The 13,275-nt window shown below is 49.5% G+C and overlaps 4 protein-coding genes across 4 annotated transcripts; all 4 read right to left on the bottom strand.

Annotated features, from left to right (window-relative positions):
• Window positions 1–181: 181 nt before the first annotated feature.
• On the bottom strand, window positions 182–2,604 carry C8Q69DRAFT_27825 (hypothetical protein). The gene is made up of 2 exons (XM_028626877.1): window positions 2,359–2,604; window positions 182–1,637 (listed from the first exon to the last, which is right to left on the bottom strand). The coding sequence occupies exons 1-2, from the start codon at window positions 2,419–2,421 to the stop codon at window positions 282–284; spliced, it is 1,419 nt and encodes a 472-aa protein (XP_028489155.1). The 5' UTR covers window positions 2,422–2,604; the 3' UTR covers window positions 182–281.
• Window positions 2,605–3,371: 767 nt separating this feature from the next.
• On the bottom strand, window positions 3,372–4,430 carry C8Q69DRAFT_440600 (hypothetical protein; the record flags this gene model as incomplete). The annotated part of the gene is made up of 3 exons (XM_028628670.1): window positions 3,372–3,663; window positions 3,820–4,144; window positions 4,379–4,430. The coding sequence occupies 3 exons, from the start codon at window positions 4,428–4,430 to the stop codon at window positions 3,372–3,374; spliced, it is 669 nt and encodes a 222-aa protein (XP_028489154.1).
• A 1,985-nt stretch (window positions 4,431–6,415) lies between these two features.
• Window positions 6,416–9,694, bottom strand: C8Q69DRAFT_503036 (AMP deaminase; the record flags this gene model as incomplete). The annotated part of the gene is made up of 4 exons (XM_028632451.1): window positions 6,416–6,813; window positions 6,871–6,995; window positions 7,064–8,184; window positions 8,240–9,694. 4 exons carry the CDS (start codon window positions 9,692–9,694, stop codon window positions 6,416–6,418), a joined length of 3,099 nt encoding a protein of 1,032 aa, XP_028489153.1.
• Window positions 9,695–10,778: 1,084 nt separating this feature from the next.
• C8Q69DRAFT_440598 (putative aldehyde reductase) lies at window positions 10,779–12,424 on the bottom strand (the record flags this gene model as incomplete). Its single annotated transcript, XM_028628669.1, has 11 exons — window positions 10,779–11,022; window positions 11,083–11,198; window positions 11,253–11,381; window positions 11,452–11,516; window positions 11,572–11,704; window positions 11,761–11,833; window positions 11,888–11,907; window positions 11,964–12,048; window positions 12,134–12,147; window positions 12,213–12,300; window positions 12,378–12,424. The coding sequence occupies 11 exons, from the start codon at window positions 12,422–12,424 to the stop codon at window positions 10,779–10,781; spliced, it is 1,014 nt and encodes a 337-aa protein (XP_028489152.1).
• Window positions 12,425–13,275: the final 851 nt, after the last annotated feature.

Raw genomic sequence — 13,275 nt, 5'->3', positions numbered from 1 at the left:
CAGAAAAGCTCCCAAGTCCTAAACAGAAAACCCCGGCTGCACAATGGTAGGAATAGAATAAGAAATGCCTGTACAGTTTCATTCATGTCATCAATGGTTTGGTGGTCTGTCTGAGCGTGTGCACGGACAGAGACCTGAGGGATGTCGGGGAGAAGAGAGGAATGATAGTGGCGACAACGGCATGTAGGGCGTGTCTAGAGTCTCTAGAGTCTAGACAGAAGAACAGAACACGGTCTAAAGCTGCAGACAGAGCACAGACAGAGCACAGACCCAGAGTTAACCTAGCTTCTTCCTCGAAGCCTCTGCCACACCTTCTTTATCACACCGCGCTCATCTTGTTGTGAGTCCCAGACCACCGAGTTCTGGTCTGCCGGCGGTAAATCAGCCAATTTGAGGGGATCGTCCGCCTCTTCTGACATCGACGGCGAAACGGGCGAGTCCGTCCGCAGATCCGGTCTCGTCAGTGTCATTTTCAATGTCATCTCCCGGTTGTGACCGGGCGCTCTGCTCCCCGATACAGGAACAGGTTGTATCCGTCGAGAGAGGCGCTGCAAATTAAGTGGTTTCGATATCGAATTTCTTCGACTGTGGAGCGTGTCCTCGACGCCGAAAGTGCTGTCTTCCTCTGTGACGATGCCGTGGGGCTCGTCAGGTTTCTGGTTGCGGTCTTCTGCCAATTTTGTTGTACGGGCGCTCTCCTTGCTTTCTAGCGAAGGGAACCCGAACTCGACAGCCTCGTCAAATTTCTGCGGTGATGCCAGATAGACTCTCAGTTTCAAGCGAGCATCTGGGTCTTGGTAGTATTGGGCGCCGGGCTCGATGCTCGAAACGGAGCCGCGAGCGATATGGCGAGAAGTAGTAGGATGGCTGGATACAGGACGCGAGGTGGAAGCACGGTGCATGCGCTTTGCGAATGGAGCTGGTGCAGTGGTTGACCGGCTGGACCCAGGTACTTTAGTGTGGATGTTGGAAGTTGAAGCCCGGCTCAGATGCATTGAGGTGGTGGACAATGTTCGCCGGAAGGTAGCTCGCCTGCGAGGTGGCTTCTCGCTGGTGGGCACGGTGTCGACCACATGATTGTGGTAGTCGTACAGCGAGAGATCAAGATCTCCATCTCCCTCCAACCAACGGCTACTGTCAATGAAAGCGCTGTCCATGTCGATGGCCGAGTCAACGGGGGATTGAGAGGCCTGAGATACGATTGAATTTCGCGCGCTGGATGGTTCTGATTGAGACAGTTTCAACGACCGTTTGGTCTGGCGTCGTTGCTCGAGTCTACACAGCGCCTCGTCGGCAGCGTCGAGAATCACGGTATTGCGATAACCTTTTCGAAAGAGGATTCGTTCTTCTTTCGAGAAATGCTTCTGTTGGACCTTCGGAGGTAAGGAATGAAACCACAAAGATTCGGCCCGAGTTGCAAGATAGGCTGCCTGGGCGGATTCGGCCTTGCGAAGCCGTCGACCTCTTTGTGAACCGCGCTTCTTGGGAGAAGTATTCACGCGAGAAGTCGTACTGGATCTGCGCAGCTGAAAATAATGGGCAGCAAATACTCCTGAAGAATGGTCCTGGTCAAAGCTCGGATCGCTATGCTCTAATCGCATTCGCTCGAGACGTAGACGCTCAAGGTTCGAGAAAAACTATAGTAAAGAGGGTCCCCCGTTAGCAATGTACGATTATTGAGTCCGATCTGAGACCGGCGGTGGCCATGGCGGTTCTTCCACGGCCATTCCTTCCTGCAACGTCTGCATACGAGCCCGCGAGACCGTTCCGAAGGCCCCCAGACTATCTGCCGCAGTCGGGCGATCCAGGAACCCGTGGTCGATAGTCAAGCATAGAATGCGAATAGAGTTGAGGTTCAGGGGAGCAGGGTGGGGATTGTTGCTGTGCCGATAGCCAAATCGTTCAGGGATCAGTGGATATCGGTCTCTCCAGGGCCCGATAAGCCAAACCCCAAACGTGCTATAGCTTCCATGCTGTGCATAGTGTGCATAGTTCGCCCCTTTTCACAACGCCATGATGTGTTGGCAATCCCCACAGATCCAGCGCTCAGACTACTACTGAGTCGTTGGCGCAGAGCTTTGGACAAGGGAATCATGAACAAACAATGCAAAACACGGTAAAAGAAGAGGGTAGTTATCTCAGGAAGGTGGCGCATTCGACAGCATCGAGAATAATAACTAAGCGCCGGAGAAATGCAGTGAAACTAAAATCAACGTAGTGCGAAGGATGGCCGACAGAAATACGACACAACCATGGCCATTTCAAACGATGGACTAGAATAGCGATAGCTGCTAGGCTACCTGCATGATTGCCGAATTCCGTTGGGGGCGTAATAGTGCAAGAAAAGTATATACATACCTTTCGTCTCACCGCCGGTGGAAGAGAGTCGAACTCTTCATCTGTTGGTTCCACGGTCACCATCCTCTTTGATTTTTCTTTCCAAAGCGTTGGAACTGATGGCAGTCGAGGCCCGTAAATAGAAAGCGAATTGGCGAACCCTTTCGTAGTTCAATAGAAAGATCAACCCTTTACTAGAAGAGCACGCGACGTGTTTGCAATTGGGAAATCGGGAATTGAAGTTAATAAATGAAAGCCCGAAATAGAATCATAAGCTGTCAAAACGCGAGGCAATCGGTTATGAAGAAAACCAGAACACAGCTCCAGCAACGGTACAATGAAAAGAGCCCGGAGAAGAACTGTGCTTCCAGGTCACAGCCAACAGTAACAGTTGGGAGAGAATGGAATTGATTAGATCATCATGCGAGGGAAGATTTTCGATAATAATACATGGGAAAAGGCGAGAAAAGCAAAAACCAGGAAGGGATGGCTATGATATTATTATATACGAACGTGGTGCTGGACCAGCGGGTCTATGATTTCTTGACTGTTGACAGCGCCCTCATGGTCTTCCCACGGGTGGAATGGGAAATTGGGAATACGCGCCGATGCACGGAGGAGCGCTTGAGCTGCAAGATCCACCGCTGCACAGGAGATACTGGATGTGAGACGTGATGAGCTGTTTGCTGTTGGGCTCCTTTGTCGCAGAGGGAAAGCTCTGGCGGTAGCGCTCTAATAATGGAGCCAGACAGCGTCAGCACCACCACCCCGTTCTGTTTCAGAATGGAGAACCGCCAATGGAAGGGACTGGCGAAAACAACTTCCAATCGAGGGTTATTTTGGGATCTGTCACTTCGCAGCGATCGAAAAAGCTGGGCGTCATGCTCGGCGGGACCTCCTCGATGACAGCCCTCTAGTGAGCGAACCTGCGTCTCCACCGAAAGGGCGTCAAACTTCAAAGTTATTTATCCTGGTATTATTATTGCGCAGAAAGTGGCGGGAGGATCACTCCCCACTCGATTTACCGTGCTTGTTCAACCGCCCCTGGGTGGGTTAAACCTTCTCCAAGGAAAAGCTGGAGTACGGAGGATTCGCCGTTCGTTAGCGCTGTCCGATGAACTGTCTGTCTGGTTGAGTCTGTGCCCGTCGCTTGTGCCATTGTGGCCCCGAAGGGCCTGGCTAGTCGTAGTGCGAGGTCCAGCGAATACGCCAGATCTGTAAGGAGACCGTCCCACCGGCCATCGAGCCTCAGCGCTTGTAGAAACGTCCTGTGTTTCCTGCCATCGTACTGGCGGAAGCGATACGAGGAGTATTCCGAGGATACAGCTGTCGAGAGATAAGAAGAAATGGATGTATCGTAAGATAGATAGTTGAGAGAAGCAAGGCCGGAGCAGAAGGAGGTTGAAGTTGAGGTATTTCACTGGACGAAAAAGGAAAGGCAGTTGGCCTCAGGCCGCAGGTTGAATACTTTACACTACATACAACCAGCAGGCACTGATGCAGTAACAGACGTAAACCGAGCTGTCCACATTGTCCATGCAGGCAATATTCCCATCAACTCTCGCCGCGTGTTCATGCCCTAGGAGAATTGACTGGTCATTGCATCTGGCTTGATCCGAACAGTCTGGAAACGCCCTCATCACCATCCCTTGCGTCTCAAGGATATTTTCCTGGCCCGGGTTCGCATCAACCCCTCCCCGCGACAAAGGCCAGGACCAAATCCCACTGTTAATACTCTTCACCACTCTAACGATACGAGAAACCCTGTCCGGATCAAAGCCTTGACCAAAAAACGCCCCCCCTTGCCCTATAGTTATAGTTCAGCTTATCATAAGGCTATTGAGCTACGGAGTATTATGGATCTGACCGTGGCACCGTACAAATTCCTCCGAAACTATCGGAATCGTGGACCGACAGCTAACATCCAAGACATGCACTCTTAACTGTGCATCGAGTAGTCTTCCAGAACACGTCTTTATCAAGTGCTCGCGTGGCTCGAAGCCCACAGAAAAGTCAAATGCCAGCGCAGCCTAGGTCTTACTGCATCGGTCGACGTGCAGGCTTGCAGCGCGATATCCCTCTCCAAGGTCCATCTTAGCAGGACCTGTTTAGTTATTTGGAATAGACAGTAATACAGTTAACGCATGTTCCATGATCCTCTCTCGCGTGCAACAACGAGCACAGACCAAAGGAGAACTGAAAATCACATAACTGACTAGACGAAGTAAATTTTCCATGTATAGTTCTTACTCTATCTAGGAAATAGTTACCACAAAGAGGACAACAGACAACGCTGTTGAATGTTCGAATAAGCTAGGTAGTACAGGTTAAGTGACCAACAACAAACCTGAAACAACCGCTCACAATCTCTGTCGTCATATTCCATGCGGGACTTCTGTTTTAGTAGCGAGTTTTCCCCGAGTCCTTGTCAGCGGGCGATCATAACACTGGCTAATATACTCCGTATAGAACAACCCTAGCTAATTAAAGAAGTCGGCTATGCTTATCTATCGCTTGTACGGAGAAGTGCATCAGAATTGACTGCCAACGCTAGTAATAACAGGATAAATACCATTGTATTACTAATTACATATTTTGATTCTGGAGATGTTTTAGGAAATTGTTTTGTTTATCTAAACTACTTAAGGATAAAGGACTAAATTTGTAAAAGCTTTTGTATACCAAAATAGCCCCCTTAATTTACTATATTCTTCCCATATTTCTTTTTCTTTTTCGGCTTAATAATATATTATATCAAGATGATTATAAGTACAAAGATATTCTGGAGCGATAAGTTATATATTTATTTAAGAACAGAAGCAATATCCTTATTTAAAGAGGGCGAGACCTGGTGTTTCCTCGGGGATAGGGGTGTAATTTGCATACTAGCATGATTACTAGCGTTGGCAGTCAATTTTGATGCACTTCTCCGTAGAACAAAGAATATAACTGCATCATTAGACTACCAGATATGATATGCCTCTTATTAGAAATCTTCCTTCTCTTCCTATTTCTAGAGTAAATGCTAACATAGCTTGTAGCTACTAACTAATCAATGATCAATTCCAAAATAACACTTCGCGACCAGTTAGTATCACAAGAACAAGGTATATGACAATTTCGTCTGAACGTTACACAATGTTTCAAGACTCCTAGTTAGTAAGAGAGGAGCACCTTGCAATAATAATAACCGCAACACAGGATCCAGGACTATTGGATTTATATCTGTTACATCTTGGCGGGATTTCTGAGTCGGGAATCCCTGATCGAAGGATGTACATACATACTATACAATTCCACATTCGACTCGATCAATGAATCTCCTGGAAGAAATAATTTCAGTAGAAGATTATCTATGACAAATTCTTCTATTTTGACATCTACTTACTCTATAGTCTGTAGCCTAACTACTCTGTACTTAGTCCGTGCCTTAACTAATTCTAGAATCGCGGACTACTAAGTTAACTACTCTGTTAGCAGTGCTCGAACTGACGTCGTAACAAGATACAGTTCAACTATCCGTCCTGGATCTATAATTATGATATGATACTACTAGTAGTACTTTCGTCTGTCCCCTCCAGAGACAAAATTATCATTCCGCTGTTTCATCGTCTCCGATTTAGTCTAATCCAGTCTGGTCTAGTCTAGTCTACGGTAGTCCGGCGTTGTTCCTTCTACCCAGCGTCTCGTATTTTGACTCTGGCCCCCAACATGGCTATACGCGATGACATTCGACGGCGGTGAGGAAGGGGAGAACCGAGGAGAAGGTGTAGAGTGAGTCATGCGCTTTAGAGGGTCGAAAAGTGCGACGAGGTGTAATGAAATATGTTACATGCATGCTCATGTTTAAAAGATGTATTATGTACAGGAATTTGCTTTCAATGTAGTCAATTTTGTAGACTTGCATCTATTATTTCAACTTTTTTTTTCTCTTTTCCCTCTCTTTCCTCTTCGCGTGATGTGACTAGGTTTTAGTTTTAATGCAACAGTATCTAATAATAGCAATAACTCTATGGTACTATAGTAAGAGTAAGTGCCTGGGGAATCGATAACGCCATGTATTATAGGTATTAGTTGCTCAGTCGTCATCGCTTTCCCACGCGTAATCATAAGCAATTGCTGACTCGTTGGCGTTGTCTGTGTCCTTATCTCTCTTTAGCTTGGGCCTCTCCCCCGCCGCAGATGCGTTGGTCATCATGCTGCTCCTCCTGGCACGTTCGTGGACGATCCCAGGGAAGAGCTTCTGCTCCGGAACATTACTGGGACCAGATCCCGCAGCTGAGGCTGCGGCGGCATTGCCACTCATGGCGAAACTAGCATCCTGGCCCGCATTCCAGGCTTGGGGAATCGGACTCGTAGCTCGAGTATCGGTTCTAGTGTCGTTCGTAGTGCTGCCCGTGTCTATATTCAGCCCGGCCAATTGGGAGTGCAGGTTGATAGGAGAATCGGAATCTCCTACCACCACTGGAGGAGTACCTGGGATACAATGTCAATAAGCGACAGCCAGAATGCCATGTGAACACTGACACCTACCGGTAGCTGCGGCGGATTTAGCCGAAAATAGCGGAGAGACATTCGGGTTGAACGGCTGACGGGGGGGCTCCTTAGCTGGCGTTCCTGGCACATTCGGAGACGTATACGCCGCATATCGTTCGATGCTGAATTGGTGTGGTCAGTAACAGCGCAACGACTTTGAAGACCACGGAATGCAGCTTGGGAAACTTACAGAGAAATCTCCCCGACCAAGGTTTCGTGTCTGTACGCCTCGCGGATATCAGGCACATTGCTCTTGGCGACGTTGTTCCCTGCTACTCCAGGGAGGAGGCAGTCCGCTCCAAGCCATCTCTGCTTCAGAGCCATCTCGAACCCGCTTTGCATGACGGAACGTTTGGCCAGCTCACACATGTCGACAGCACTGAATTTATAAATCTGGGCTGCCACTGAATACTCTTCTATCAACGGCTCCTTTGTGAAAGCGAACTGTAGAGGATCGTCGGTCGAAAGAGAGACATTCAAACCCTTCTTGAAGAAGCCGGCAAACGGATTCTTGTCATATGTAAGGAACAAGGCGTTGTTACTCAGCGGCGACATGGCGATTCCGATCTGGTCCAGGTAGAACAGATACTGTAGCAGCGGCACCTTGCGAAGGAGAATTCCGTGACTGATGCCCTCACAACATAGGAATCCTGCCGCCAGATGATCGGGATCACCCGCTTCACCACAGTGCGGTCTCAGGACAAAGGTGTTGAAGCCGCGCTGCTTTCGCCAAGTATTCAGAGAGGCCATATTGGCGAACATGAAATAGATCCAGTAGCTATATGGCGGGTTCTGTTTCGTATCCCACTCCCGCGGGATGGGGTATTTCTTATATAATCGACGTTCTGCTTTACTCTCATCGTCGACACTGTCGAAACCGATCACACGCTCAAGGAAAATGTGCAACTTGGGATGGCTGGAGGGATCTTTCGTCACCTCGAACAAAGGTTGGAAGACATTCGTAATGACCTGCTCGAAAGTCTCCATCATCCCACTGGACTTGTACACGTCATACAGTCGAGGTACTTGGATGAGCCATCGAATATTAGGCGAGAATAGCTTGTTGTCGACGACCCAGGCGGCCAGCTTATCCCACTCATCGATTGACCTTCCGTAAATGGAGATACGCCACTCCGCCATCTGGTACTTGCTGGACTCGAGATCGGACATGACCTCCTTGGTGATCTCGGCTAGGTAGCGTCCTTTGATGTAATTATCCGTCTTGAGGAAGATCTCACGCAGTCGCGATTCCCCCACGGGATTGTACTTCAGGTTGAACTTGTCAAAGCGGTGGAACGTGTCCGTGTGTGCCTTTGACTCATGTTAATAATCAAGAGACACAATCTAGAGAGCTGCCTGAACTCACATGCATATCCAGGGTATCGATACTCAGGTCATACGCCGTCAAGTTGATACTCTCAAACACTTCCTTGAGCGTCAAGTGCTTTCCATCTCTGAAGAGAACAACCTCGTCAGGGGACTTCTTCATCTTGCTCTTGATGAAGCGAAGTAGATGCTTCTGGTTCATGCACGCAGAATGATGGACGTGAGTGTCGACCTTGCGCACATTGTAGAAGTCTCTGTGCGGCACTTTCTTGCTGTCGGCCACCTCCTGATATTCGTTCAGCAGCGTGTGGAGCTGAAACTTGCCCTCGAGATACGACAGTCGCTTGAAAGCGAACGTCTTAATCGGCCCGTCCGTCGAGACATCGATGATCGCATCCAATGCCATGTAGAAATCCCGCAAGGACGGAATTTGGACAATCGGCTCGCCCAGATCTGCAGCCTCCTCCGTTTCATAGACCTGATACACACTGTTGCGATCTACTCTAAAGGTCAAGTTCGAAGGTCCGGGTAAAGGCATCAATTCCTCCATATCAAAGTCTTCACCGATATCCTGTCCCATCTTCCTCTTCTTGCGCGGTTTGTCAGTTTGTCCATTCCGGATAAGGTCATCTCCCCAGACAGGCTCCGGGGGAGAAGGATAGATTCTCCAGCCTGGTTGGTCCTTGGGGTTATGACCAGGTCCCTGCAGTGAGAGCGTAATATACTTATTTCGCATGTCTAGTAGGTTTTGGATCTTACGGCAGATCAGACTCAACTCCGACGTGACCGCTTCGTCACTGGGTGCATAGCCTCCAGCACCTTGACCAACCCCAATACCAGCACCGGCTCCGTGGATGCCCTCTGTCGCTAACAGGTATGGTTTGTGCTCGTGGGGAAGCCCGGGATGCATAGCATGGCTTCTTGCAGATTGATCAGCTGCTATCAAGACCTCAGCAGGTAGGCGTGCATACGAGGTGGTGTTCTGCGAACCTGCCAACATTCCGGGATGAGGAGCAGAGGTTCGAGGCCCATACGGAGCTGCAGTCACCTCCGAAGCACCATTGGGACCACTGAAGCCCCGACTGCTCATGCGCGAGTGTGCTCGACTAGGCAAATCATCTCGAGCGGCTAGTGTCGGACTCTGCGGTTCGCTCTCCGCATTTCGCGACGCCAGTTGGCGCTGGTAGAAGAGCCTGGCTTCGGCATGGCTCATAGATTTCTCGTAGGCATAGTTGTAGCTGGGCGTCTTCTGCTGTCGATCTCGAGGCAGGACGACGTCTTCGGCCGAGTCTGGCGTTTTTTGGCCCTCCCTCTGGCTGTTGGCGTCTGCTTGATCCCCTTTCTGCGCAACCGATGCTGGAGCTGAACCATCGTCTTGCAAACCTTGCGCTGCACCTTCTGCGTTCAGCGGGTTTCGTATCGTGGACTGAGATTCAGTTGGTATCTGAGAGGAATCGAGATGCAAATCGCCGTTATTCGGGCGCGGCGAACCCATCCTGACAACCAGCTGCTAGCTGAGCGGTGCGACAAAGTAAGCGTCAGCATAGTTATCTATCTGGAGAGAGACAGAAATGAACAAACCGAGAACTTCCAGCTTCGTTGTCGCCACTCTGCTACTCGAGATGCCAGGAAGAAGATCTCCAGCAGGGCCTGGCGCGCATCGGAGAAAGAAAGGATCACTTCTGAGTTTGGTGGCCGGTGAGTGCAATCCCGTCAAACATTCCACATGGCAAACTAAAATCGACAGGTTCTGGTTATGACCACTGCGTGCCTTGGAAAATTCGATTTATTCTTATGTATTTGCCAGAATCCCCGGGTATTCTCGATTTTCCTGCCCTTGTCGTTGTCCCTTGGGGCCCGAGCTCGTTTGCGGAGAAGCTTGGGCGCGGGGACCAATTCAAGCTGCGAGGAGATATTTATAGAATTTAGAAAGTCCACACGGGACTTGAGGATTTAGTTGACAAGCGCTTGCTCGTCAAGACCAAAGCGTATATAACAACGGAACACCGGCATCCCTTCTGCAGTGCAAGGTATTAGCTTGGGTTCCGATGTGACAGGGCACGAACTCTGGCGCCTGATGCTCGAACCCAACAAATATTGTTAGACAAATTGGACAATGGCAGGTTACACCGCAGCAAGGCTTGGGCTGTTGCTTCGTATAGGCATCCTCCACACGTACTGTACATTCTCAAGTGTATGGGCCTGTCGAGACTGATGCTACTGCCCGCGATTACGAGTTGAAAGGTCACACGTTCCATTTCCCAAGTCATCGAGTGAGACTCCTTTTATGGTTTGTTTATGCCACTTCGTGTACAGTGCAGATTGCTTATGTTGCACTCTCAAAGCTGCTTACAGGGATCGCAAGATGCATTGGGACAGATTCCACCGAGTCTTAAGACCCTCTAGCGGAAACATATATCTATTCATTAATTGGTTCTGTCATACATTGTAGCGGAATTCACCATTCGTGAGTCTTAGATCTTCCTAAGATATCGGGTATATTGACCGGCCATGGCCTGGTCGTTGCCCGTGGACTGCGTCGCACGTAATTTCCAGATAGATTAGGGCGCATCGTGCGTTTAAGCGCCCAAGACGACCTTGTGAGGAGCCGACTTCTCCTCGGGCTCGCCGAAGATCTCGATGGGCCATCGCGGCTTGTATGAGGCGTAGGGGACGTTGTAGCGGCGAGGCTGTTTGCCAATGGACTCGATAGCGGCGAACTCGTCATCCTGCAGCTCGATCTCCTTGAAGTTCTCGCGGATGCGAGAGGGAGTGACCGACTTGGGGATCACGCTGTGGCCGCCAACCTGGGACCAGGCAAGGCTATCGAGGGGTTAGCAACTGGAGCATGCTGACCAGTCTTCATTCGTGAAGGATACTCACATAACCTGGGCGGGAGTAACCTCAGATCCGGTGCGCTTGGAGACCTTCTCCGCGACTTCCTTGACTTCTGGGCGAGTGACCAGCAGGGGAGCATTGACCATGTTGTTACCAAAGGGCTGTCACACATTAACTCAGCCCCGCCACGTAGGGTAGATGTACGCAAGACTTACCGAGTAGGCAGTAATGTGGATGTTCTTCTCCTTGGCGTAGGCAAGGAGCTCCTTGCTGGGAAGGAGAGGGTGACGTTCGATCTGGTTGACCGCGGGGACAGATCCGGTGCCCTTGATGATTGCCTCGAGCTAGAAAAGAATAAGATATTAGCAGAGATAATTAAGAGGTAGGGTAAATTTCATGTTTGTCAATACTCACATGCTGGACGGTGAAGTTGGAGACACCGACGGAGCGGACCTTGGTCTTGGGAAGCTTAAGAACGGCTGGATTGATTCGATCAGACACAGTAGGTTCACGTTCAACAGGCTATTGACTTACCCTTCCAGGTGTCGACAATGGAGACGCTGTCGTCAATCGCAACATCCCCGTCGGGATGGGAGCTGGAGGAATCGAGAGGGAAGAAACTGTCACTGCTGGCCTTGAAGGCAACGGGCCAGTGGATCAGGTAGAGCTGAGAAAGAGGTCAGAAAAAATAGGCTTGTAGCAAGATTCCGGGAGAGAACCTACGTCGAGGTAGTCCAGCTCGAGCTCCTTGAGAGTGTCGTCCAAGGCGGCCTCGACATCCTCAGGGCGGTGCTGGCTATACAATGATTAATCAGGGTCAATTGTAGGTTTGAATGTCGGGGCCACATACGTGTTCCATAGCTTGGAGGTCTGCAGATATTGTTAAGCCTGTGTTCATAGACGCATCAAGACAAGGGAATACGTACAAGGAAGATATCCTCACGCTTCAGGCCAGGGATCTCCTTGAAGGCTCTCTTCAGGCCATGGGCGACTTCCTTCTGGTTCTGGTAGCTGGTTTCCGTGGATAACATGTCAGCATAGTCCCGTTACCGTGGCTCCTGGAACCCATCTTCCCGGGACACTGGACGTAACGTACATTTTCGCGAGATCCTGCGGCCAAGATCAGTCAGATAATGCTCTGCCGTCCGATACTTATTTGCAACCGGGGAGCTTACCAGGTGGCGGTAGCCGGCCTTGAGAGCCTCAAAGACAGCTTCTTCGACCTCACCAGGCTTGGCCTGCCAGGTACCAAAGCCCAGCTGACTGTGAATCGAGAATGAGTACACGGATTGACTTGATTTCTGGGGATAGCTGTTGAGCGAAAGGGGACATGAACTTACGGGATCTGGTGACCAGAGTTGAGAGTGACCTTCTTTCCGAGCGACATGATTGATTGATAGATAGATTGATTCCTTGATTGATGTTGTGAATTGGATAATTGGATATCGATCTAGAGAACACAGACAGAGGAAGAAGAAGAGAAGAAGAATATGATATCTCCAGGGGGACAGACGGTTGAAAAAGGCGCTGAGGGTCCTCCGTCTGCCCTGCTCTGCTCAGTAATTACGTGAACGTTCCACGGCGGGGACAAATGACGATGATGCCCCGCCATCCCAAACCCCTCATTGGAGTTGCTCCGATATTGATAATAATTGCCATCTCTGGCTTAACTAAGTCGGCTCCTTCCGAGGGTCCCGGCTACAGTAGGTAAGATGGTTAGTTAACTTATCCTGTCGATAACCACAAAAATACAAAAGCTTGATTCTCCAGCATGGGCTTAGAGTATCGTACATTTCATAAGCGCCCGTTTGCGTGCTATGCATCAACCATCAAATGTCGTCCAACCAGTGGAGCGGGAGAAGCGGCCACATCATGTTCTGTTCAGCCTGAATTCACGGAATGCCGTCGAACTCGGTTTGGAGTGGTACGGTTAGAAATCACCAAATATCCCCAGAACAGGGAATGATATTCAAGGTATTCTCCCATCAACCATATTCGATTATTATTATTATTATTGTTGTTATTAGGAATATGAAATCATAGACCCTCACTGCATGCTATTTATCCGCCGGTTAAACCGAAACCCTAAGCTTTTTGCATCGGAGATCTTGCGGGGCTAGCTTTCTCCATTCCCATCATATAGAGTAGAGTAGTAGGTAGTTTGTGTACTGGAATATACTCCCCCTTTTATCATCGCGTCTGACTTCAATACTTTATACAGGTCATACCTTAGCAACC

Source organism: Paecilomyces variotii (assembly GCF_004022145.1).
Source record: "Paecilomyces variotii strain CBS 101075 chromosome Unknown C8Q69scaffold_1, whole genome shotgun sequence".
NCBI lineage: Eukaryota > Fungi > Ascomycota > Eurotiomycetes > Eurotiales > Thermoascaceae > Paecilomyces > Paecilomyces variotii.
This window is presented reverse-complemented; position numbering and strand designations above follow the sequence as displayed.

Excerpts from the sequence above, each read along its gene's own strand:
- C8Q69DRAFT_27825 (XM_028626877.1), bottom strand. The coding sequence starts at position 2,421 with ATGGTGACCGTGGAACCAACAGATGAAGAGTTCGACTCTCTTCCACCG. Across the intron at positions 1,638-2,358 it reads CACCGGCGGTGAGACGAAAG|TTTTTCTCGAACCTTGAGCG; the intron begins GTATGTATATAC and ends TCTTTACTATAG.